The following is a 25,400-nucleotide window of genomic DNA, read 5'->3' as shown; positions in this document are numbered from 1 at the left end:
CGGCTTTGCCAAAATTCAGTAATGTATACTGTTTGCAACAGTAACAAAAGTAACACCCCAAACCACCAGGAATAAACTTTTACTTGTAAAATTTTTGAGAGTCATAATTTTGTAGGGAAAAAAAATCTCCGTTAATAATTCATGTGTTAGTTTAGAAATCGCAACGCAGCTATTTTAGGCCCTTTTATCCACTTCTCCATCATTCAGTAGCTGTGAAGTATCTCTAACAGGCAAAACTAAAGAGGAAACTGCTAAGTCGCTTCAGTCGTGTCCAACTCCGTGCGATCCCACAGACGGCAGCCCACCGGGCTCCCCCATCTCTAGGACTCTCCAGGCAAGAACACTGGAGTGGGTTGCCATTTCCTTCTCCAATGCATGAAAGTGAAAAGTGAAAGTGAAGTCGCTCAGTCATGTCTGACTCTTACCAACCCCATGGACTGCAGCCTACCAGGCTCCTCCATCCATGGGATTTTCCAGGCAAGAGTACTGGAGTGGGGTGCCGTTGCCTTCTCTGTAAAGAGGAAAGACTTACGATAAAAATTGACTAATGGTTTTGGAAGGAAAGTGCAATTTACTACCAATTTACTACAAGGCATAAAGAAGATATAAAACAGGAATGGCCAATTACAGTTTCAGGGTATTGCGCTTGATAAATCAGCACTATAATAAAAATTCAGAAATCACAGCGAGAGTTACCAATAATAAGACATACACTGGAGTGAATGATTTTAGAAATTTTAAATACTTTCACAGTTTTATTTTCTCTCCCCGTCTTCAAGAATTCATTAATCTAAGTGTTCTAAAGGAATCCGAGCTATAAATGATACATATTTTGGACATGTCACATAAAACTTGTTTGAAAGCACTGTAAGGAAATGAAGATTTTCATTTAAGACCATTATAAAATGAGCCTGAGTAGGGCAGCTAGTGAGGTGAATCAGATGAGACTAATCTTTAAATTAAAATAAAATGTCCACGTACATATTAAAAAAAAAAATCCTATTCCTATTTTCATGCTTAAAAAACAAAAATCATCCTGGTACTAATTCTAATTCACAAAGTGACCTGAATGATTCCATATGGAAATCTCTTCATAGAATATCTGCATTTTGTGCCCTGGATACATTCAAATATCCCTCAAACCACCTGGATAGCCTCAGGAAATTTACCAAATTCACCAACTGCTTTAACATTTATAGTAATCTATAGGTATAATTTCTTGTGTTGGGAGACTTTTATTTAGCAATGCAATATGAAATAGAAAAAATATAAAACTGGTTTAACTGTAATTCAGATACACTTCTAAAATTACATCTTAAATCTCACTGAATTGGAACATTTTTCCACATCATGCAGAGTCTAAAAGCCTATAAGTAATGAGCAAATATGATCTTTTCCTATAAGCATGGATTAGACAAAAGTGTGATATGGTGAACACAGCCACAGCTTAGTACTGAAATGATGACGAGGCCTTACAGAAATCAGGAAGAAAGTGAATGTGACAAGTTTCCTTTCTGTTTGCTTTCAGGGCTGACCTATTGCTCCGGACTAGGAGAATAATTATTACAGAATGAGTCACATAGAAAACACAGGCAAACAGAAGAACACTGAGAATGTAAGTACGTGTTATTCTTTCATTGGTACCTAACTTTAAGGCAAAGACATAAAAATTGTATAGTAAAAACTGTCCCCAAAAGATCAATTCCTGAATGTGACTGTATTTCCTTAAATAACAATCACAGAAGCTTTTGGAAAGCCCCGAAATCATTCAAACCCTGATTTTTTAAAGCAATTATTCCATTATATGGAAAAACCATATAATGGAATTAATTGGTATAAAACATATACACAAGCAGACTCAAAGTAAATTTGGAATCATACAAAGATTATTTTCATCTTCCAAGAAACACGCTCAATTATATGCACAAAAAACTGAGGTCTTAGGAAGTTACTTAGTAGTATTTATCAAATGCAAAAAGCATAAGCAAAACAACACTTTTTTGGAGCTCAATTGCTAAATAATAAAGTATGTATTATACTGTGGATACAAAATATTAAAATGTATACTTTTTTCTTATTAAAGAAAACAAACTTTGTAGTGTTATGTTATGTAACAGAACAGTATATTGTGCATTATATTTACCAAGATGATATTAATATGTATTTGTCATTTCCACATTATTTTGGTATTCACTTACCACTGTCCTTCACAAAACAACAGCCACTTCAGTATATAGATGGCTGGATAATAAGACAGAAAACCTAGTCATGACCACAAGACAATCCTTTCCTACCCTTACATTGGGTAGGAAAATAATGATTGTAATAGTGCTTAAAGAAGTAAAGGTTTTCCCAAGTGGCTCAATGGTAAAGAATTTGCCTACCAATGCAGGAGATGAAAGAGACAGAGGTTTGGTTCCTGGGTCAGGAAGATCCCCTGGAGAAGGAAATGGCAACCCACTCCAGTATTCTTGCCTAGAAAATTCCATGGACAGAGGAGCCTAGCAGACTGCAGTCCACGGGGTCACAAAGAATTGGATGTGGCTGAGTGACTGAGCACACACACATACATACAAAGAAGTAAAGCTGAAAGAATTACTAGAAGAAATTTATAGAACTTAAGTCAAAGTAAAGCTTCCTCAGAAGGTAGGATTAAGCTTTTTCTTTTTAAGTCACTGGCATCCTTAAGGACAGACACGCTTTTGAAAGCATCTCTGCTTGTTCAAGGCTCCACCCCAAGGAGTGTATTTGTCATGTAACAATATTGACTCTAGGTCAGACATCAACCGCTAAGGACACGTCTCCTTAATGCACATGAAACCCTTCTTTCATATATAGCCTAAGTAGTTGCCAGATCCAAACATATTTGTTTAAATGACCCCTGCTTCCCACCTTCCAAATTCATTAGCACCAAATCACTTTCATGGCAAGTTCTAAGGATTCATGAGATTATTCCCTTCAGACTCCAAAGAATGATGTCCATGTTCCCTTTAAAAATACCCATCTTCTTTCTGGGTTTCCTGGGTGGCTCGGTGCTAAAGAATCTGCCTACCAATGGAGGAAACACGGGTTTGATCCCTGGTCTGGGAAGATCTCACACGCCACGGAGCAACTAAGTCTGCACACCACAACTACTGAGCCTGTGCTCTCCAGCCTGTGTTCCGCAGCAGCGGAAGCCACCGCAGGAGAGAGAGTAGCCCCCACTCTGTGCAACGAGAGAAAAGCCCACATGGCAACGAAAACCCAGCGCACTCAATAAACAAGCAAAACTTTTTTTTTTTAAATACCCATCTTCTAAAAGATAGAGTTCATGGGGAAATAATTTATCTACTTTGGATGTTCATATATTATAAATTACTTTTTGTATAATTCTTATGTTCCTTATCCTCATTTTCATACCCAAATTCTCTTTTTCTAACCCCCCCTCTCTAGGCTTGCATGATCTTAATTCCCCTACTGAGGATTAAACCTGGGTCCCAGCAGTGAAAGCACCAAATCCCACCACTGGACTACCAGGGAATCCCCATCAATTACTTTTTATTCCTCCTTCCCTCTAAGCTCCACTTCCACTAAGATCTAAAAGGATTTCTGACTGTGGGCCTTTATTCAGGAACAACAAAAGACTTGAATGACTGTGAGACTAGGATTCTTTCCAACTTAGGCCACGGTATAATATTTCTGATAGGAAGAAATACAAGGTGGTGCTATAAAACAAGGGCAGAGAGCTAAATGCTAAATTCTAAAGCTGTGGGTCCTTGAAATGGCTACACTTAAAAGCTTGAACATTCAAGCAATATTGTTTTTAACCTTAGTCTATGGGTCCCACAAAGGGGTCCTCTGATTAAGTTCAGTATATAAATGAGACCTCTGTTAGTCACTCAGTCATGTCCAAACTCTTTGAGATCCCATGGACTGTGAACTGCCAAGCTTCTCTGTCCATGTGATTCTCCAAGCAAGAATACTGAGTGGGTTGTCATTCCCTTCTCCAACAGATCTTCCTAACCCAGGTATCTTGCATTGCAAGCAGATTCTTTACTATCTGAGCCACGTAAAATTTTATGTGTATAAGCAATTATTTTCCTACAGAGAACATGGGTAGAGTTCATCATCTAGGCTATGTAATTTATTGCCCAAATCACCAGACTTCTTAAAGTAAAGGGGGATGTTCTCAGTTAATATGCTCAACAACAGGCTTAACCTGAGAATTTTCTGGGCAAACTGAGAATATAGTCACTTTACTCATGACCCAAGAAAGTAATACATAGCTGCTTAACATAAACAAAAGATAATTTGGCTTGTCATTACTTCCACCCAAGTGCCATTCATGAATTTTGATTGAAGGCAATTGATTTTTATACAATCAAGTGTATTCTACAAGTGTCTTGGCTACATGTCAGAGAGCTCTAGAAACCATTCAGCTGCTTCTCTTCTCCGGTTCTAAGCCCTACCAACCTGCATTTGATGCTGGTTGTTATTTTGTGCTCTGCAGTTACTACTAACCCTGGATTCAGGAAATGGTGCGGTCCTGGAAATGTATGACTTCATACAAAGAGATTCTTTCTTGTGCTTTAGAAGCACTTCTTTTCCTCATCCTCCTAAATGGATAAAAATTACCAAGGTTTGGTAATGAGTCTTCCTCTCTACACTTCCCCTTGAGATACATCTAATTGTATCTAAAACATCAAATATATCAATGATTGGGTCACAGTCTTTGATCCATATCAGAGTCCCTAATTCTAGACTCAGGAAATAGGTCCAACCTAGAGGTAAATCTGCTTCCTCTTCACTAGTCCCTAGAAGGAATAGAAAAAAAGTTTCTATTGATTAAGTAAAGGATGAAGTAATTCAAATCTGTAACTGATGAAGTAACTCAAATCTGTAGTATTAAGACTTCCAGGTGAAGCTGAAGAATAAGTTTTAAAAATATTGGAAAACCTTTATGTGTTTGTTAGTGAAGTGCTTGTATGATATAACATAAACCTTTTTTAGAGAAGCTGAATATTGGTCTGTGACTATAATTAAGAATGTGACTAGAATTAGGATTTTTAATTTAGAATTATAATGTATTTGGCTGTGAGAAATATTTGTAAGATTAATATAACCTGAATTGCTAATCAGTAACTTTAACTTGTAATATTTACAAGAATTGCTAAAGTGCTTAGAAAAGTTTGGGTAATTATGTTGGCAAATGTACCCTGTTGAACATTTTAAATGTTTAAAAGAATTAGATATACAAGTATTAACTCTGGCCTGGAAAATCCCATGGACGGAGGAGCCTGGAGGGCTGCAGTCCATGGGGTCGCTAAGAGTCAGACACAACTGAGAGACTTCACTTTCACTTTTCACTTTCATGCATTGGAGAAGGAAATGGCAACCCACTCCAGTATTCTTGCCTAGAGAATCCCAGGGATGGGGAGCCTGGTGGGCTGCCGTCTATGGGGTCGCACAGAGTCAGACATGACTGAAGCAACTTAGCAGCAGTAGCAGCAGCAGCAGTATTAAATTTGTAAATGTAGGTTAAAAGAAGAATTTCATTAAAGAAATTTGTAAAAGGGGCTATTTCATACATCAAATTTAGCCTATTGAAATGTAATCTGTCTGATTTAGGTCAGTTTAATTTGATGATACTTATTTTACTTAAACAGCAAGAAACAAGTTCTAGGCCTTCCCTGATGGTGCAGTAGATAAGAATCGGCCTGCCAATGCAGGGGACACAGGTTCCATCCCTCGTCCTAGACGCTTTCACGTGCCACATGCACAACTCAGCCTGTTCACCACAACTACTGAGCCTGTGCTCTAGAGCCCAGAAGCTGCAACCACTGAGCCCGCGAGAGCACCCCAGAGCCTGTGCTCTACAAGAGAAGCCGTGGCAATGAGAAGCCCACACACTGCAACAAAATAACCCCTCCTCACAGCAACTAGAGAAAGCCCACTCAGAGCAACAAAGACCCAGAGCAGCCTGCTGCTGCTGCTGCTGCTAAGTCGCTTCAGTCACGTCCGACTCTGTGCGACCCCATAGATGGCAGCCCACCAGGCTCCCCCGTCCCTGGGATTCTTCAGGCAAGAACACTGGAGTGGGTTGCCATTTCCTTCTCCAATGCATGAAAGTGAAAAGTGAAAGTGAAGTCGCTCAGTCTGTCCACTCTTAGCGACCCCATGGACTGCAGCCCACCAGGCTCCTCTGCCCATGGGATTTTCCAGGCAAGAGTACTGGAGTGGGTTGCCATTGCCTAAGCAAATAAAATTCTTTTAAAAAAGAAACCAGTTCTAGATATCTGATTACAGCATTATGCTTATAGTTTAAAATATCGTCTTGTACACTTCGTTGATTAAGAGGATAGCTATATTTCATGTGATTTTTTTTCTTACTATAATAAAAAAGAAATTAAAATAGATTTTGAATTTTATGCCAAACTTCTCTGTGCTCGGTCGCTTCAGTCGTGTTCGACTCTTTGTAACCCCATGGACTATATAGCCTGCCAGGTTCCTCTGGCAGGAAACTTCCTGATTCTTGCCTGAATCAGGCAAGAATACTGGAGTGGGCCACCATTTCCTTCTCCAGCCAAACTTCTCTATTCAAAACCAAATTATTTTTGTATACTTTATACAAATAAACAAAATTTGTATATTTTTAAACAAACTTTTAGATCTAGGAAGAACTAGGTGTTTACATTTTACTTTTAATACAGTATCAGTTAAACCCCAAGAAATGGGAAACAATTGTATTTGTACACAAAAGCCCCCATTCAGCTAAGTGACTTTCATAGAGAAGCAAGTTCTGTATCATCGATAGTATATTCCAGTGCTTACTATGTGCTATGGACCATTCTAAATATTTTTTCTCAATTATTTTATATAACATTCCACAGATCCTATCAAGTGAGTCTTACTGTTTCCACTTCACAAGGAAGACGGCTCAAGTACAGAGAGGTTAGGTAATTTGCAGGAGTTAGAAGTGCATGTAGTAGTCATCACACTAAATTTGAACTCAAACCAAGGGTCAATCTACAAAATGCCCCCTTCTCCATCGCAGGACACTTCCTCTTGAGGATGAAGTCTAAACTCCTTAAAACGGTATTCAAGGTCCCGGATAAATCAAATAGCCCCCAAACAACTTTTCAAACCTATTGTTTATGAGTTGCCCAGATGTATCTGACTCTAGCCAGGGGTGGTTCCACTAAATATCCAACAAACATATTTTGGAAATTCTTTATCATTGTCTCCATCTGGAAACCTTGCTGTCTAGCATCAACCTGTGCATTTTCATGACTAGCAATCTCTATTTCCTCTGAAAAATAATAACAGCTGATACCTATACCACTTGTTGTTCAGTCGCTCACTCGTGTTGGACTCTTTGTGACCCCATGGACTGCAGCATGCTAGGCTTCCCTGTCTTTCACCATCTCCTGGAATTGCTCAAACTCATGTCCATTGAGTCGCTGATGCCATCCAATCATCTCATCCTCTGTCACCCCCTACTCCTCTTGCCCTCAATCTTTCTCAGCATCAGGGTCTTCTACCCATCCATTATGGCATGTTCTTCTCATGCAGATGATTAATTTTTAGTGTGGGTTAATCTTAACTCTTCAATCAGATCATTAATAACCTTACAGCAGAGGTAATGTATTCAATGTCTTTGTTTTCCCATGGTATGGCTTACCATCCTGAATTGCAAATGTCCATGGATGTGTCTGTCTACCTCCATAACTGACCATGTCTGAAACCTATCTTTAATGTCAGGCATAGTGTTTGCTACATAATCAGGCTCAATGAATAGTTGGTGAAGTGGGTGCTCAAGTGTGTCCAACTCTTTGCAACCCCATAGACTGCAGACTGCCAGGCTCCTCTTCCATGGGATTTTTCAGGCAAGAATACTAGAGTGGGTTGCCATTTCCTCCTCCAGGGGATCTTCCTGACCCAGGGATTGAACCCGTGTCTCCTGTGTCTCCTGCATTGACAGGCAGATTCTCTTTCACTGAGCCACCTGGGAAGCCCATATAAAAGTTTTACTGGTTTTCAAAGTTGAGTTCAAATCATTATTTTTATTCAAATTCCTAAAGAAATTATTTCTGTGAATTAATTTCAAATGAAAACTCACCATTTTTGAAATCACTTCCTATTTTGCCCATAGAAACTCAGGCTTTATCAAAAAATTAACCTACTTGAAAATATTTTGAAATAGTATGATCTCAACTCATTTCAAATTTTATTTTTATAGGGCTTGCATCTCATTAGCTAATTTTCTGTTGTTAAAGATTTTTCTGTTCTGAACTTTTAAGGATTACACATAGTTTTCACAGGATTAAATTTTTTTTTACAGAAAACCCAAGTCCAGTCTTAAAATGTTGAGTGAATTATTGCATAAATTTAAATGAGAAAGTAATTGCACATCTTAGTTTATAGGTCTGAAAAATGATGGAAATAGCTTCCTGCTTTGCCTAGCAGTAAAGTTTGCCATTGAATGAGAGAATATCTGCGAAATACCTTTGAATTCTTTGGAGGGGAGTTCCTGCAAGATGATTAATAAAAACTCAGTGTTAGGATATCTTTTTTTCAATAACTTCCTTAGTTTTAATATATTATAGGAATTCTTGGTTTGGATTACTTTCATACCTACAGTGAATACACATTTTGTTTGCCAAGAAAAGGAAGTACATTGTGTGAAATCATTTATATCATAATGGAGGACAGCACATTATATGAGTGTAGGGGTTAGAACTGTGAATCATCTCTTGTGTGTTTCTAACTAAATAGAGGCAATCTGCCCGAGAGAGAGAAAAAAAAAAAATTCTACAAACCACAAATTCCATCCAATCACATAAAGACAAATCAGCCTTCAGGCAAATCAAATGTCTTCATTTAAACCATACCTGGATTTGGCACTCTGCCCACCTTTCTCAAATCTCTTAACAATATGCTTTCACAAAGAGTTAAAGGCATGCATACTGAAAGGTACTCCCTCTGCAACATTATTTTAAAAAATAGGGAACTCTTTAGCCCCGGGAAGACCTGGGGAAAGAAAAGTTCATTTCAGAGTCTGCACCGTGTGAATACAGGATTAGTGGGTGGGATTGAGGTGTGCTCAGGTGCATAAATAGAGGCGTGGGCTGAGCCAGCATACTAGGAAGCTTGGACTGCATTGAGGCCGCCTGGCTCACACAGACAGGTGGGTGGGGAGATCCAGGTAAGGCTCCTGACAGCATTGTTAGACGGGCACCTGTTAGAATGAGCTTTGGCCTCTGGTTACCATGTAAAGGTGTAGGCAATCCACAGGCAGAGGAGTGCGGGGCAGTTCCGGGAACAGCAAAATGGGATTTGGAGAGGGAATTGATGGAATTTCCACCAGAGGCTTCCTGGAACCTCTCTGTGAAGCGATGTTCCTGAGCTGATTCAAGGTAATGCTTTCTCCCCCAGAAAACGAGAGGCTTAAGAGTGAGCCAACTCCTGGAGTTTTCAAGCCTGACACACAGCCCAGGGTCTCCTGTCTTGGTTACTGAGCCCTGATCACCATCTAATGCTTGTTTCTTTCTTACTGGCAAAGCAAAGACCCACAGGACTGTGCAACGTCAGCTCAGATTGGCTGCTGGGGATTACAGATCAGAATATTATTGCAAATCAGGAAATAGCTTTCCTTCTGTGTCTGATATAAAGATATCCTTATTGCTTATTCAGTCTTTAAATTCATAAGACAGAATGTAAAAGGAGAGATCTGGTTACTTTCCTTATGAACAAGGACACTGAAACCTCCTGCAAGGCATTCATTGATGAAGAAGAGATATAATGACCAGTGAAAAGTGCTCGTTTCATAGTGTGTGTGTCTCCAAATTATCAGTGTCCTCCATGGTTAGCTTTCTGTTTTGAGGTGGTTTATATATGCAATATGCAGATTACAGTCAATTCAGGACTAAAAATTGATGTGTTGAAAACAGTACAGTGAATCTCAGAAAATCCTGTTTGTACAGCAGGAGTTATATTCGGCTCCCTTGAGTCACCCTGCCATAAAACATGTATAAGGTATCAATAGTTCCAATCTGAAAGCTTCAAAGCTATAACAGGAGGTCCTAATGGCTACTTGCGCAACTAGAATTGTCAGTGGATTACATAAATACTTACCACCTGTTTACTACTATTTTTGCTAATATACATTTGTTGCCATACGTAAAATATAAAGTCAAACGTTTGTCAATAAATTTCAAGTCATTACTTGCATGATATTTTCTGAATCAACCATAATCCTGAATAGTGTAATTATTCTCACATAAGGGTTCTTGGTTTTTAGTGTTGTTCACATGAAAAAGAAGTCTTTGTAACAAAAAGGCTAGAAGAATTGTAGCACAGTTGGGGTGCTTGTGCAAAATACTGGATACAAAAATTGTTACTGGCATTTCTGTATCTTTATGAATATAGAAAATGAAGACAGTATATCCCTGCTTTTTGCTTATGTCTTTTTTTGTGAGACATTGCCTGGCTACTACATACTATGACATAGACAATAATTGGTCAGATTAATACAAGGCATCATCTGGATTTGGTAACTTAGCAATGCCTTTTTTTTTTTTTTAACTTGGCTAATGCTTCACAAGGGCTTCCCCAGGTGGCTCAATGATAAAGAATCCACCTGTCAATGCAGGAGATGTGGGTTCAATCCCTGGGTTGGGAAGATCCCCTGGAGAAGGAAATGGCAACTCACTCCAGTATTCTTGCCTGGGAAATTCCATGGTCAGAGGAGCCTAGCAGGCTACAGTCCAAGGGGTCTCAAAAGAGTGGGACATGACATCACGACTAAACTACAATGCTTAACACAGGTTTTCCCTCAAGCTATCAGAATATGAGAAAATTTACCCCTTAAAAACACTGAACATTGATGGTCCATCCGGTTTCTTTTGCAGAGTTCATTTAATTTGGAACACACCAATATTAGAGTTAGGTGTCTCTTTTTAATCAATTTCAGTCTTTGGCTTTACTAGCATCCCAAGTCTCCAGCTTTGCATGTCATGGTCCCTGGATAGCCCTAGTGATTCTCTAGTGCAATTCACTTTGCTAACTCGCTTACTTCCTCACTCACTCATGGACCTTACCTTGCTATTTCTCTTTCCCATTCAAAAGCATCTGCTTTGAAATAGTACATTTCCTGATATTTAAATTTGGAATACTGGAAAGAAAAAAAAATGAACAGAGACATTCACAAGGTTGGTCTCTCTGCGTGATGAGTCCCATAGAATATTTTACGGGATAAAATAGAAATATTTTGTGCACAACCACCTACCTATACAGGCCCACACTAAGGGTCAAACAATTAATTCACTGGAAGAAAGTTCCACTGATATATTTTAACCAGTTCAGAACCAATATATCTAGAGTTTGAGCAAATGTTACACTAGGGAGAGAGCTGTGTGTGTGCAAGCCTTTAGTTAAAAGATAAAGTTGGCAGTTTCTAAATGAAATAAATCATTTCACTCGGATCTTATTTTTCAATGGCAGTGTCCCCATTTTAACAAAATGTTAAAGAAATATGTATGTTTAGGGCAACTTTTTCCAAATGGGAAAATGGGAGCCAGCACTGCAAAATGGCAAGATCCAACAGCCTTGGTTCTATGCCCATCTCATTGGTCTTCATTTCTCTGAATTTCAGATTCTTCATCTACAAAATGAGACACTGGGGAGGTGGGGAAAGAGGATATAACCCCTAAGGTGTCTTCTACTATGAAGTTTTTTAGAAAAATATAAAATTTAAAAGCAAATTCCCTTATCTATAAGAATATATACATCTATCTCCTTATTTTCTTAAAATATATCTGTATCTATTTCTACATTGTATATTTCTATGGAGATCTTCATCAGTATAATTTTTTTCTATACAGATCTTATATAGAGGTGGATAGATAGAAATTTATACTATGCATTCTTAGGAAAGTTCTGTGGAAGGTATTTTTCACTCCAATTGCATGTGTTCAATCCCATCTAAGCCTCAATTCTTATTGTGATCCACAGTTGTGTTGCAATCTAAAGATTTTGAAAAACTGCTAATTTCTTTTTGTTTTACTGGCTTCTTGCTAATTTGTTTTCCATATCAGATTTGCCATGGAGAAGATTCCAGTGTCAGCATTCCTGCTGCTGGTGGCCCTCTCCTACACTCTGGCCAAAGACACCACAGTCAAACCAGGAGCTAAGAAGGACACGAAGGACTCTCAACTCAAACTGCCCCAGACCCTCTCCAGAGGTAGGAGTCACATTCTCTTTGGCCTCCTATTATACTTAATTGGGAAGGATTTAACTCTCAGAGCTGAGATCTGTGTGAACATATTTTTGTACGTGTTCTTTCTACATTTATCAAAGTTTACCATTATTTCTGTTTTCTCTGGAGGTTTTTGCTCTTCTTTAGTATCAAGTATATAATGATCCCCATTTTACAACTGTTTTTCAACAGCTCTGGGTCTGAAAACATAACAGTTTTAGATACACTGGGTTTTTTTGTTCTAGGTTGGGGGGACCAACTCATCTGGACCCAGACATATGAAGAAGCTCTATACAAATCCAAGACAAGGTAAAGACAAGCTTTAGGGAACTCTCTCAAAGCTCTCAAGAGAGCCATCTAGCGATCTTTAGTGACCCACAAAATCCTACTCATTAAACATGATCCTATATCTCTTTGTCTCTTGAAGCAATAAACCCTTGATGATTATTCACCACTTGGATGAATGCCCACACAGTCAAGGTAATTTATACTTCTAAATATAATTTCTTTTATAGGTTTATAGCTTTAGGGGGAGGGTCCATATCTCTCATCTTTATACCCTTAGCACCCAGCACAGTTGAATTAAAAAGAATATTTTATGTAGTACACACATATTTGGAAGTAACTTCAAATATTTCCACATTTTGTGATAACCATTGGCTCACAGTTTGAAAACACCAGCTCTAGAATTCATCCCTGACGTCTTGCTTTGTCTTTTATCCCACATTCAATACATCAACAAATACCACAGCTTTACCTTCACAGTATGTCCAAAGGCCAGCACAAGCCTCCTGCACACACCACCTGCGCAGTGACACAGGACACAGTGCTTCGAAGGCTCCTGTGCTTGTTGTAAAGATCAGCTGTTGCCATCTTAAAAGTCATAGTAATTTTTGAACAAAGGGCTCCATATTTTCATTTGGCACTGGTGATGGTGATTTAGTTGCTGTCTGACTCTTGTGACCCCATGGACTGTAGCCTGCCAGGCTCCTTTGTCCGTGGGATTTCCCAGGCAAGAATACTGGAGTAGGTTACCATTTCCTTCTTCAGGGGGATCTTTCCAACCCAGGGATCAAACCCAAGTCTCCTGCATTGCAGGTGGATTCTTTACCTCTGAGACAGGCACTGGGCCCCATATATTACATAGCTGCTTCCCAAATGCAGCCACTTCCTACTACCTTACTGCTACTGCCCTGGTCTAAACCTAGATGAGATCTTGCCTAGATCTGTGACAGGCACCTACCTGGCTACCCTAGGATGCATCCCTAATATCTTTGAATGCATCAGCCTCTCACTTCAATGTCATTTCCTCAAAGAAGTCTACTCTGAACACTCTATAGCTTTTAAACTTCTTGCTTTGCTTTATTTTTCTTCAAAGTGCTTATCTCCACCTAAAACTACCTGCTTGTTTATGATCTGTCTCCTACACAAGCATTTCAGTCCTATGAAGAAAGCACATTTTATTTTCTTCCCACTGCTCTATTCCCAGTACATGAAACAGTCTTGCCACATAGTAACCACTCAGTAAACACGGGTTAAAAAAAAAAAAAATTAAGAGATGAATGATTGACTGAGCAGTAGAAACAAAGCTGGTCAATAGTCTAGATATTTCTTTGTTAATCATTTGCAGAAAGGGTGGGGTTCGATACTGTATTAAAAATACAGTTCAGTTTAAAATCTAACAGAGAACAATGGTTTTACCTGGTGATGAGATGAATGCTTAACTATTTTTCTTTGCATTATAGCTTTAAAGAAGGCATTTGCTGAAAATAAAGAAATCCAGAGATTGGCAGAGCAGTTTGTCCTCCTCAATCTAGTTGTAAGTTAGCTCTTCATCCTCACTACCATTTCTCTCAGTATTTGAAATGGATGGTTCCTTTTTCCTATGTCTTAATCATACTACTTTAACAGGGATCTGTTCTGAATACCACATCTCATAGACTACAGAGAGAAGAGATTTTCCTTTGCATCTATCTTTCATGTCTACATTTTTGTTTATATATGTGCCTATATATGTGGTCACATCCATGCCCAGTTGCTCAGTCGGGTCCGACTCTGCCACCCCATGGACTGTAGCCTGCCTAGCTCCTCTGTCCATGGAATTTCCCAGACAAGAATACCGGAGTAGTTGCCATTTCCTTCTCCACGTAATCTTCCAACTCAGGGATTTTGTTTAGTGACTAATAATTTTAAACTGTCTGAATAACACTCTCCTGTGGTCCAGGATTTCTTTGTTGCTGTAATAAGTGGGAAGTTTTTGTCATTTACCAATTTCTTGCTGTGCCCCTTTCCCCTGCAGTCCTGGCTGCTCTCCACCCATTCTTACTCCCTGTGCCCTCTCTCTCTCTGGAAGAGACAGCTTTCTGGGTGGCCAAATCTAATCACTTCATGAATGCTGTGGGCCAATGCTTCCCTATCCTAATTGGCCATCACCACCTCTCTTCATGGTAAAGCTTTCTGTTTTTATAAGTTCTACTCGGTGTAGAAACAGGATCCACTTCTGTTTCAAAGGCAAGCGATCAGTAAACAACTCAGAAAACTCTTTCGTAACCCTGTGTCCCTGGGGCTTCTCTCTCTCTCTCCTCTTTCTGGGTTGACAGGTGGGCTTCTTCAAGGAGCATCCACACCAGCCGTTCTTCTTCACCTCCTTCCACAGGCTCCTGTTTCTCCATTTGCCCCTTAATATAAGTGACTTCCTGATCTCTATTCAACCTACTTCTCTTTTCATATTTTATATTCTCTATGGACAATTTCATCCAGACCTGCTCACTGGTAATTCCGTCTTCCTCGAATACACAACAGCTTCCAATTTGTGTCCACAACCAAATTTCAGAAATCTTGCAATCAGCTTTAACTTGATATGTTCAACACTGAATTTATCAACATAACAGGTTTTCAAAAAGCTCTTTTTTCTCCATTCCCTACTCCGTTAGAGTGCTATTCTAGACTTGACTCTCTGGTAGTCATGAAGGCCTATGGTTCTGACTTGGAAATAGTCTTACTATTGGTCACTTCCCTGTAAATCCAGGACCGCTGTTTTAAGAGTGTAAGAGTTTTTCACTTTACTAGCTTACAGTAAGTGGCTCTCTGACTGCAAAGTAAATCCTGTCTGATTCCACACGATTGTCAGGGTAATTACTCTAAAAACCAAAACAGGATCACGGTTCTTCTACCATCCCTCCAGTGGTTCTCTATTTACGGGCAAATCCAAACACTGTGGTGAGGAGTGCAAGGCCACTCGCGAGCCGCTCCTGAAGGAGCTTTCTAGCATCATCTCTCACTACAGCCTCAGCATCCCTACCATTTGCATGTGTGCTCAGTCACTCAGCCCAACTTTTTTCGACCCCATGGACTGTACACCAAGCTCCTCTGTCCATGGAATTCTCCAGGCAAGAATACTGGAGTGGGTAGCCATTCCCTTCTCCAGGAGATCTTCCCAACCCAGGGATCGAACCTGCATCTCCTGCATTGCAGGTGGATTCTTTATCACTGAACCATCGAAAAGCCATCCCTACCCTTTAGTCTCATCCAAATACTTGGTTATAGAAACTGCTAGGTCTTTCACCTGCCTTTCTATCATCGTCCCCGCTCCTCTGCCCAGAATGACCTCCTCTTCTATGTAACTGGCTCCTATTCATTTTCTAAGGATTTCTCTTCACCCACTTCAGAAAGTTCTATGGAACCTGCAGATAGGGTTAAATGTCCTACTCTGGGCACTCGATGTGCCTGCATATCCTTCATCATAACATTTCACCCACTGGATCCCCAATATTCCTTCTCCTTCTCTGTCTCCCAATGTGTGCTAAGTCACTTCAGTCATGTCTGACTCTTTGCAACTCCATGGGCTGTAGCCCACCAGGCTCCTCTGTCCACGGAATTCTCCAGGCAAGAATACTGGAGTGGGTTGCCATTTCCTACTCCAGTGATCTTCCCGACCCAGGGATTGAACCTGTGCCTCCTGCATTGGCAGACGGGCACCACTAGTGCCACCTGAGAAGCCCCTGTCTCCCAACAGACATGCATTTATTCAAGAGAAGTGCAGTATACTGCTCAATAAAGTTCTGAATTAAAAAATGATAGATGAATCCTCAAGACAATCCTGTTTTGTAGTTTCTCCAAAAATGACTTCCATTTTTTGTTCATTGATCTATTTCCTCCTACCTCATCCAAGATGCCTTCCCTGAACACCATATGCCTCCCAAATTCTCCCTTATTGAATTCTGGGGCTCCTTATCCATCAGCTCTTTACCTCCTGTTCTGCATCACATTCTCCTCTAGCTTCTTTATTATTTCATGCATGTAACTAGCTTCTACATGTGCATCATAAACTCTCTGTGTTAGAGATGTGCCTTATAGTGTTTTAAAGTCCTTAGTCCAGGAATGGACATGTTTTTATAACAAGTTTGAAAATAACTGAAGGATAAACAAACTGAAAGTTGCTTTTTTTCATCCTTAGTATGAAACAACTGACAAACACCTCTCTCCTGATGGCCAATACGTGCCCAGGATTTTGTTTGTTGGTAAGTAAAAGTGACGATGCGATAAAGCACACTCTGAACACTACACAAACACTGCCACCCCTTTTCCTCTGTCCTGCACACCCTCACCTGTTGTTTCGCCACAGCCAAGGAAATGACAAAGCTGGGGTGGCGTGCGGTGGAGGGTGGTGGGCCAGCTGTTAACTTTCAGTTTCACAAACTATTTTCATTAGAAAATGCAAGCTTCTACCTATTTTCATACATGGCATTTTTTTCATCTGCTAATTTGAACTTCTCATTTTCTGCCATAAGAACACCTGAGATGGAAGTACCCTATTCATTGTTTAAATGTATTTCCCCAAATTATATCATGCCTGTAAATATTTAATCAGGCTTCCTTCTGTTTTGTGTGCTGGATTTTTCTTTCTGATGCTTTTGATCATTGTTTTTAGGTGTGTTATGAATAGGAGCTGAAAGAAAAAAAAAATCAAAGGAGCCATGCTCCTTCCTGCCACTGGTACTTTACCTGTGCTGTTTCCTGCCCGCCCCCACCCTGCCTCAGTATCCCCAGGCCACCTGGCTAATCACTGTCATTCGCAGACCTGCTCAAAGCCCATGATGTGTTCTTGTTAGCACCATGTTCCTCTCAATGGTCACTCTTTCCTCAGTTATACTTTTGCATTTACTGGGTGATTGTTGAATAATTATTGACCCCCAAGTGGCAGAGACTAGATCTTTTTCTGCTCATCATCATATTTTCAGAATGACCCTGTGGTAGGCTTACAGTAAATATTTGTTAAATGACTGAACAAATGAATTGAGTTAGGCTTTGATCAAAGTGGCTCATATGATAAAGAATCTGCCTGCAACGTGGGAGACCTGGGTTTGATCCCTGGGTCAGAAAGATCCGCTGGAGAAGCAAATGGCCACCCACTCCAGTATTCTTGACTGGAGAATCTCATGGACAGAGGAGCCTGGCAGGCTGCAGTCCATGGGATTGCCAAGAGTCAGACACAACTGAGCAACTAACACTTTCACTTTGATCAAGGCGATAATGAAAAAAAATGGAAAAAAAAAATCCGTAATTAAATTCATCATATAGCACACCTCACTCTGAGTAAGTAAGTGAAGTCGCTCAGTCGTGTCTGACTCTTTACGACCCCATGGACTGTAGCCCACCAGGCTTCTCTGTCCACGGGATTCTCCAGGCAAGAATCCTGGAATGGGTTGCCATTTCCTTCTCCAGGGGATCTTCCCGACCCAGGGATCGAACCCAGTTCTCCCGTATAGCAGACAGACACTTTAACCTCTGAGCCACCAGGGAAGCTGACCAAGTGTAATTCATCCATGTTCACACTAACCTACAAAATAGAGAGAAAAAGTGAAGGGAGGAAAGGAGCAAGGTTGACCCAGAGCTAATCTTACAGATTTGGTCTTGTTAGGATTTAGAAGATTTAGAATCCTTACACTGAAAGGGCCTTTAGAGGTTATCAAGCCACAGCCTGTGCAGAAATGCTCTTCAGTGCTCCTCTTAAGGGCAGTTTGCTGTGCTGTGCTTAGTCGTTCAGTCGTGTCCAACTCTTTGTGACCCCATGGGCTATAGCCCACCAGGCTCCTCTGTCCTTGGGATTCTCCAGGCAAGAATACTGGAGTGGGTTGCCATGCCCTTCTGCAGGGGATCTTCCCAACCCAGGGCCGGAACCCAAGTCTCCCAAATTGCAGGTGGATTCTTTACTGTCTGAGCCACCAGGGAAGCCCAAGGGCATTTTAAGCCCTGTCTAATTCCTCTGGTCATAAGAACCAGGTCCCAGGCAGCTTGCTCTTCCAGCTCAGTAATTCTCCATGAGGCCTGTGTATTAGAATTGCCTGGAAGTTCTGAAAAATCAAGTTGCCCAGGCTACATCTCAAACCAGTTAAATTAGAATCTCACAGGGTGGGACGCAGGTGGCAGTCTTTGAACGCTTTGCAGGTGACTTCCCTGGGCAGCCAGGGATTGTGAACCAATGGTTGGGAGACTTAAAAGCTTTTCTTACGTTAATAGATTATGAAGGTGAGACCCTGTGTGTACACCAGGCAGAAGTAAGAGTAGATCTTAAATCTTTCTTGAACAAACACATGTCAGTTTCCTGTAATTTATGTCTGCTGGTCCCAGTCCAACATTCTGAAATGACAGGGATTGTCCATCGAGTACCAGTGACAGACTTGGCATGCATGAGGCTGGGTTTCATGTGTCCTCTTCATCTAATTCTCAGGTAATGGACCACAGGCTCCTTTAACCACTCTCTTAAGGAAAGGCTGTGGCCTTTGTATATCTTAATACCTCCCTTTTGGATGTATCTTGTTTATACCTTTTTTTCCTCATTAATTGATAACTTCAAGTTGAATGTCAAACATGAAAAATAAAAAGACGTAAACCTAAAGGAATATATACATAAGGGACTCTCAAATCTCTATTTTTAACATGCAGCTTGTTAACAATAAAACAAAAAAAATCATAGAGGACAATACACAATTATTTTACCTTGGCTGCTTTTAAGAGCTTGCATTCTTCTATTCATTAAACAAAAACAAACAAACAAAAAAACTTTGGTTTGGAAAACTATCATTTGATGTGTGTTTCTAATTATCTAGGCTGCTCTTGGTAATATATTTCAATTATAACCTAATCATTTCAAAAGTTTAAAATAATTCTTTAGTAGAGAATGCCATTGCTTTCACCAAAAACAAAACACCACTTCAACAATGTATATTACCCTGCTTTCAGGCTGCTATAGATAGAACAACAGAGTTTGTAACCTTTTCCACAAATACCACTGCCAGGCTACTGAATGCTCCCAGTTTGGCTCTGGGTACCAGCTGTGGCAGCTGAGTTGCAGACTGGATGGAGGAGAATCCCATCCAGCAGGGCATGTCGTGTTCCTTTCATGGGATGCAAATAAACACTTAGGCATCCTCTGCAAAAGAGGTTCCTTTGAAACAAAATACTTCACTCCTTTTGGCTTTTTCTTTGTAGACCCATCCCTGACCGTTAGAGCTGACATCACTGGAAGATACTCAAACCGTCTCTATGCTTATGAACCTTCAGACACAGCTCTATGTAAGTGTTACCTCCTTGGAATATCCATAGAATTGCTGTTGTGATGGGTAGAGAGTCTACATTGGGAGGGGAAAAAAGCCATGCTCAGAGACTCCAGAGAAACAGTCTGACCATGTCCAGTCTTGTGTTCTCCATCAAATCACATTCATTTTGATCTCATTTTTTAAAACCTCAAAGAAGAATTATTTACATTAGGTGTCTTTCCCTCCAGGAGGATCCTAGGACCATATTACCTGCTTTTCACACTTCTCTTCAGCACAAATAACTCCTTCTACCACAAAACTGAGTACAATAGTAAGAGTACCAGAGTAATAGTAATAATCTGCATGCTTTGTTAATTTTTTTTCCCAAACAACAAAAGTAAAATCATTTAGTCCAGCTTATTAAAGCTGAATTTGAGTTCAGTTTTAAAGATCAGTAGGAAAGATGGTTCCAAATAGTTGCCAAGATACTGAATTCCCCTGGGGTTGCCATAAAATGGAGAAAAAAAAAAGTCTGAGGCTCAAGGCAGAAGAACCTCAATGGGAGACTGTACCTAGCTGGGACATGTAATTAGTCCTTCTGGGAAGAAAACTGGGCTTGTCCTAAGGATCAGTTTGCTCAATGACTAATGACTGTATAGACTGGCATTGTCCAATTTGTCAGCCATTAGCCACATGGAGCTGTTTAATAGTAACTTTAATGAAAATTAAACAAAATTCACCAAGAGAAAACTGTATTTCAAAAAGACACATGTACCACAATGTTCATCGTAGTACTATTTACAATAGCTAGGACCTGGATGCAACCTAGATGCCCATCAACAGATGAATGGATAAAGAAGTTGTGGTACAAATATATGATGGTATATTACTCAGCCATAAAAAGGAATGAATTTGAGTCAGTTCTAGTGAGCTGGATGAACATATACCCTGTTACACACAGTGAAGTAAGTCAGAAAGAGAAAAACAAATATGGCATATTAACACAAATATATGGAATCTAGAAAAATGGTACTGATGAACCTATTTGCAGGGCAGGAATAGAGGACTCAGTCACAGAGAACAGACTTGTGGACACAGTGGTGAAGGAGAGGGTGGGATGAATGGAGAGAGCAGCCTGGAAACATAAACATTCCCATGCGTAAAACAGATAGCTATTGGGAAGTTGCTGCATAACACAGGGAGCTCAACTCAGTGTTCTGTGACAACCGAGAGGGGTGGGCTGGGGTGTGGGGTGAAAGGAAGGCTCAAGAGGGAGGGGACACATGTATACTTATGGCTGATTCACCCTGTTGTATGGCAGAAACCAACACAACATTATAAAGCAATTATCCCACAGTTAAAAATGAAAATTAAAAAAAATTTCAATCTACAGACACAGTGACCACATTTCAAGTACTTAATGAACAAGCACTGAATATTTTCCATCATCACAGAACTTTCTATTGGGTGGCGTCGACCTAGAACAGTATTTTGGGAAGGATTGTGAGGTTGTGTCCAGCAGCAGGAAAGACGTCCCAGTCCATTAGCAATGCCTCCAATGGGTGCTGAGAGAACCAGGGGATGCACATCCCAAGTGTATTGAACATTCTTGAGATAATAGTATAAAGCTTAACCTGCTAAGTCACTTCAGTCATGTCCGACCCTGTGCGACCCCATAGGCGGCAGCCCACTAGGCTCCTCTGTCCCTGGGATTCTCCAGGCAAGAACACTGGAGTGGGTTGCCATTTCCTTCTCCAATGCATGAAAGTGAAAAGTGGAAGTAAAGTCGCTCAGTCATGCCTGACTCTTAGCGACTCCATGGACTGCAGCCCACCAGGCTCCTCTGTCCATGGGATTTTCCAGGCAAGAGTACTGGAGTGGGTTGCCATCGCTTTCTCCAAAGCTTAAAACCTATTAAGTCTTAACTTTGGGCTCCTTAAAGGCAGGTATTCTGCACAGGTAATATCACCATGCCTTGTAGAAAAGGAATTTAATAAACATTGGAAGAGATCTGGATTATAATGAAAGCCATTTCACGTACTTTTAGAAAAAATTTACAAGATTACCAACTATTCATCCTATGATAAAACAGCACCTATTATAAATTAATTAATTAATTAAAAAAACAGCATCTATTAAACAAGAAATAGAATACTAGAGTTTGGGGATAAACTATAACTATTAATATAATTCTGATGATGTGTTGCCTCCTGTAACTTTTTCCTCTATTAGTGCTTGACAACATGAAGAAAGCTCTCAAGTTGCTGAAGACTGAACTGTAGAGAAAACACAAAATCTGCAAGATCCTCCCTTTGTGTTAGGCCTAGAGACTGGGAACCAGAGGAGGTTTTGAAAAACCATGGAGAAGGCTGAAGCACTGATGAACCTACTGATTAGATGATGGTTTCATGTTACAACAGCTTTTTTTTTTAATTGGTTTTACATATACATGTATGAAAATAATATCATATGCTTCCATAGTGAGCCGTGATTTTTAAAAAAATAAATCCTTTTAGGGGGTGTTCAAACTGTTCATTTTTTTCCCAACCTGGTCTTTCACGAAAAGCTATTTGGTTTACTCACCAAATAGGGTTTTTAAACACAAAATGTTCCAAAAGGGGACAAGACAAACCCAGTTCAAGCAACAAAGCCCAAAGACAAAATTATCATCTCATCTCACTATAGTTTCTCACTGGGTGACTAAAAGTAGACGTGAGCTTGAACAACAGAAGTATCGAACAATATGCTCTAGGGTGACAGAGTATCTAGAAAGGCATCCCGAGCAAATCAGTATCTAACTGAAAATGTTCTCTGGTGGCTCAGTGGTAAAGAGCCTGCCTGCAATGCAGGAGACACAAGAGATGTGAGTTCGATCCCTGGGGCTGAAAGATCCCCTGGAGAAGAAAATGGCAACCCACGCCAGTATTCTTCCCTGGAGAATCCCATGGACAGAGGAGCCTGGTGGGCTACCGTCAATGGGTTGTAAAGACTTGGACATGAGTTAGCAACTGAGCATTACACTAATTGAAGACCATCTTGCCTCACTCTGGCCAGAAACTCCTATGGACACACTGGAATTTAGCAATTCATTTTTAGTTAGACTTTGCTCTCAGAGAAAGCCTCTGACAGGTAGCTTTCTCCTTCAGAAGGCTAATTTTGTGAAAAGGTCATTCAGAGAACATCTGTATCCTTGAACACACTCCAACCACATCCTGAGAATTCAGCCTCATACTATATTTGGTTTCTTAAGATTTTAGAGTACTGGTCTGAAATAAATTCAGTAAGAGCAAAGGGCAGTGACATCACCTCTACGGGGTAAAGATCAGAGGTCACTCTCTCTCTTTGGATGGTTAAAGGGGAAGGTGGCATCAGAAATAGGAGAGCAGCTTTACCTATTTTTAACTCTGTATTCTGCCTGACAAAAACTGTTGTGTTGTTCAGTCGCTCAGTGGTGTCCAACTCTTTGCAACCCCATGGACTGTAGCATGCCAGGCTTCCCTGTACTTCACCATCTCCCAGAGTTTGCTCAAACTTCACGTCCATTGAGTCAGATATGCCATCCAACCATCTCATCCTGTCGCCCTCTTCTCCTTTTGCCCTCAATCTTTCCCAGCATTAGGGCCTTTTCCAATGAACACAATGAAAAGACAAAAATTAGCAATGTGTATTCCTATGTACTTACTAATTAATACTAAGTATCACTAATGTACTTAGTATATGTGTGCTCAGTTATATGCAACTCTTTGCAACCCCATGGACTGCAGCCTGCCAGGCTCCTCTGTCCATGGGATTCCCAGGCAAGAACACTGGAGTCGGTTGCCATTTCCTTCTCCTGGGAATCTTCCTGACCCAGGGATCCAGGGATCGAACCCACGTGCCTTGCATTGGCAGGCATAATCTTTACCACTGAGCCATCTGGAAAGCCCATTAATGACTTCAATACATATTTAATCTCACATTCATTATTATACAAAATTCCTTTATCATCCAACCTCCACTGCCTTTCTTAGCCCCCAAATGGTTGTGGCGGTCTGTGCCATGCTTTGTATATTGGTTATCTATTGCTTGTCTTAATTAACTTTTTGTTTGGATAGAGCCCTTCTGAGTAAGTAGGTCCTTTGGCATTAGTAACTTTCCCAGTTAATACTTTCTAAAATACTTTCTCTCACACAGTACTGTCAAACTGCTACTGCTAAGTCACTTCAGTCGTGTCCAACTCTGTGTGACTCCATAGACGGCAGCCCACCAGGCTCCCCCGTCCCTGGGATTCTCCAGGCAAGAACACTGGAGTGGGTTGCCATTTCCTTCTCCAATGCATGAAAGTGAAAAGTAAAGTGAAGTCGCTCAGTTGTGTCCGACTGTTAGCGACCCCATGGACTGCAGCCCACCAGGCTTGTCTGTCCATGGGATTTTCCAGGCAAGAGTGCTGGAGTGGGGTGCCATTGCCTTCTCCAAGTACTGTCAAAGAGCTCTGCACTAATCTGTTCTAAGCCTATGTTGATGATTTAAATCCTTAACAAAACTGTCACCAGAGGGACTGGGTGCCTTCTTGTAAGTAGGTAACTGTGCTTAAAAAGGTAAAATGTTCCATTTAGAAATGTCTCTGAAGGTTAGCTGGAGGAAAAAAAAGAATTTCTACTTGAATAAACAAACATTTTGAATAACAACTTCTAAGCTATTCAGGTTTCCCTTATTGTACAATAAAAGTGGTTGTTTTTTCTTTTTCAGTTGGGCTGATATGAAATATGATTAAGGCCTTAAAATTTATTGAATGTTATTTTAGCAACCCATATAATTTACAAAATATAAATACATCTCTAAGAAGCCTAATGTTAAGGTTGCAAGGAAAATAAGTCTCCCATAGAAAAGCGACAGAGCAATAGTCATTTTTAAAAAAACTGATCAACTTTGACCCAGTTTCCTCTACTTCCAAGAATTTGTCCCAATGAAATCATTCAAGAGAAATTGTTCTGTGAAGATGCCTATGGCAACATTATTTAAACACCACCTCCAAATCTATGATTACTTAGTTCACTAATACAAAATGCACTATATTGTCAACAATAAGTTATAAACATCATATAGAGAAGCAAAAAAGACAAGTGAAAAAGAATTTTTAAGACTTTCTATGCTATAACTGCAAGTACAGGAAATGTGTCTGTACACAGGTTAGAAAGAGAAGTTGCAAACATAAAAACCGTTGTTTTAGCTCATGGAAATGTTAAGAGTGCCTGCTCTTTCTACCAAGTCCTTTACTGTCATCTCACAATCTGTCCTTTGTGTTTAAATAAACTTACGTGAACATACCTTGAGAGAGAAACGGAAGACTGCTTTAAGACTAGAGTCTTATTTCAAACAGCTGAATAAAACTGTTGGTAACCTAGACGGGATATAAAATGGTCCAGCTACTACGGAAAAACATATGACCATTCCTCAAACAATACAGAATTATCATACATCTGGTAAGTCCACTTCTGAGTAGGTACCCCAAAGATATCTATACACTCACATTCATAGCACCACTGTTCACAACACCTTGGAGGTGGAAGCAAACCAAATATCCATCGACGAATAAACGGGTAAACAAAATGTGCGATATACATATAGAATGGAGTATTACATAGCCT

The 25,400-nt window shown here is 40.1% G+C and overlaps 1 protein-coding gene across 3 annotated transcripts; it reads left to right on the top strand.

Annotated features, from left to right (window-relative positions):
* Nucleotides 1-9,097: 9,097 nt before the first annotated feature.
* On the top strand, nucleotides 9,098-22,143 carry AGR2 (anterior gradient 2, protein disulphide isomerase family member). 3 transcript variants are annotated; one of them, XM_055589918.1, is made up of 8 exons: nucleotides 9,098-9,166; nucleotides 12,075-12,220; nucleotides 12,481-12,544; nucleotides 12,663-12,715; nucleotides 13,981-14,054; nucleotides 16,692-16,755; nucleotides 19,727-19,810; nucleotides 22,006-22,143. In XM_055589918.1, the coding sequence occupies exons 2-8, from the start codon at nucleotides 12,082-12,084 to the stop codon at nucleotides 22,053-22,055; spliced, it is 528 nt and encodes a 175-aa protein (XP_055445893.1). In that variant the 5' UTR covers nucleotides 9,098-9,166; nucleotides 12,075-12,081; the 3' UTR covers nucleotides 22,056-22,143. The 3 variants fall into 3 exon arrangements, with proteins under 3 accessions (XP_055445893.1, XP_055445894.1, XP_055445895.1); XM_055589919.1 differs by having other exon boundaries at nucleotides 9,118-9,184; XM_055589920.1 differs by lacking the exon at nucleotides 9,098-9,166 and adding an exon at nucleotides 9,256-9,395.
* Nucleotides 22,144-25,400: the final 3,257 nt, after the last annotated feature.

Source organism: Bubalus kerabau, chromosome 8, assembly GCF_029407905.1.
Source record: "Bubalus kerabau isolate K-KA32 ecotype Philippines breed swamp buffalo chromosome 8, PCC_UOA_SB_1v2, whole genome shotgun sequence".
Classification (NCBI taxonomy): domain Eukaryota; kingdom Metazoa; phylum Chordata; class Mammalia; order Artiodactyla; family Bovidae; genus Bubalus; species Bubalus kerabau.
Note: the sequence above shows the minus strand (reverse complement) of the source record. Positions and strands in the feature narration are given on the sequence as shown.

Coding starts and splice junctions, on each gene's coding strand:
- AGR2 (XM_055589918.1), top strand. CDS start 12,082: ATGGAGAAGATTCCAGTGTCAGCATTCCTGCTGCTGGTGGCCCTCTCC. Junction 12,545..12,662: donor CTATACAAATCCAAGACAAG/GTAAAGACAAGC, acceptor TGTCTCTTGAAG/CAATAAACCCTTGATGATTA. Junction 19,811..22,005: donor ACCTTCAGACACAGCTCTAT/GTAAGTGTTACC, acceptor TTCCTCTATTAG/TGCTTGACAACATGAAGAAA.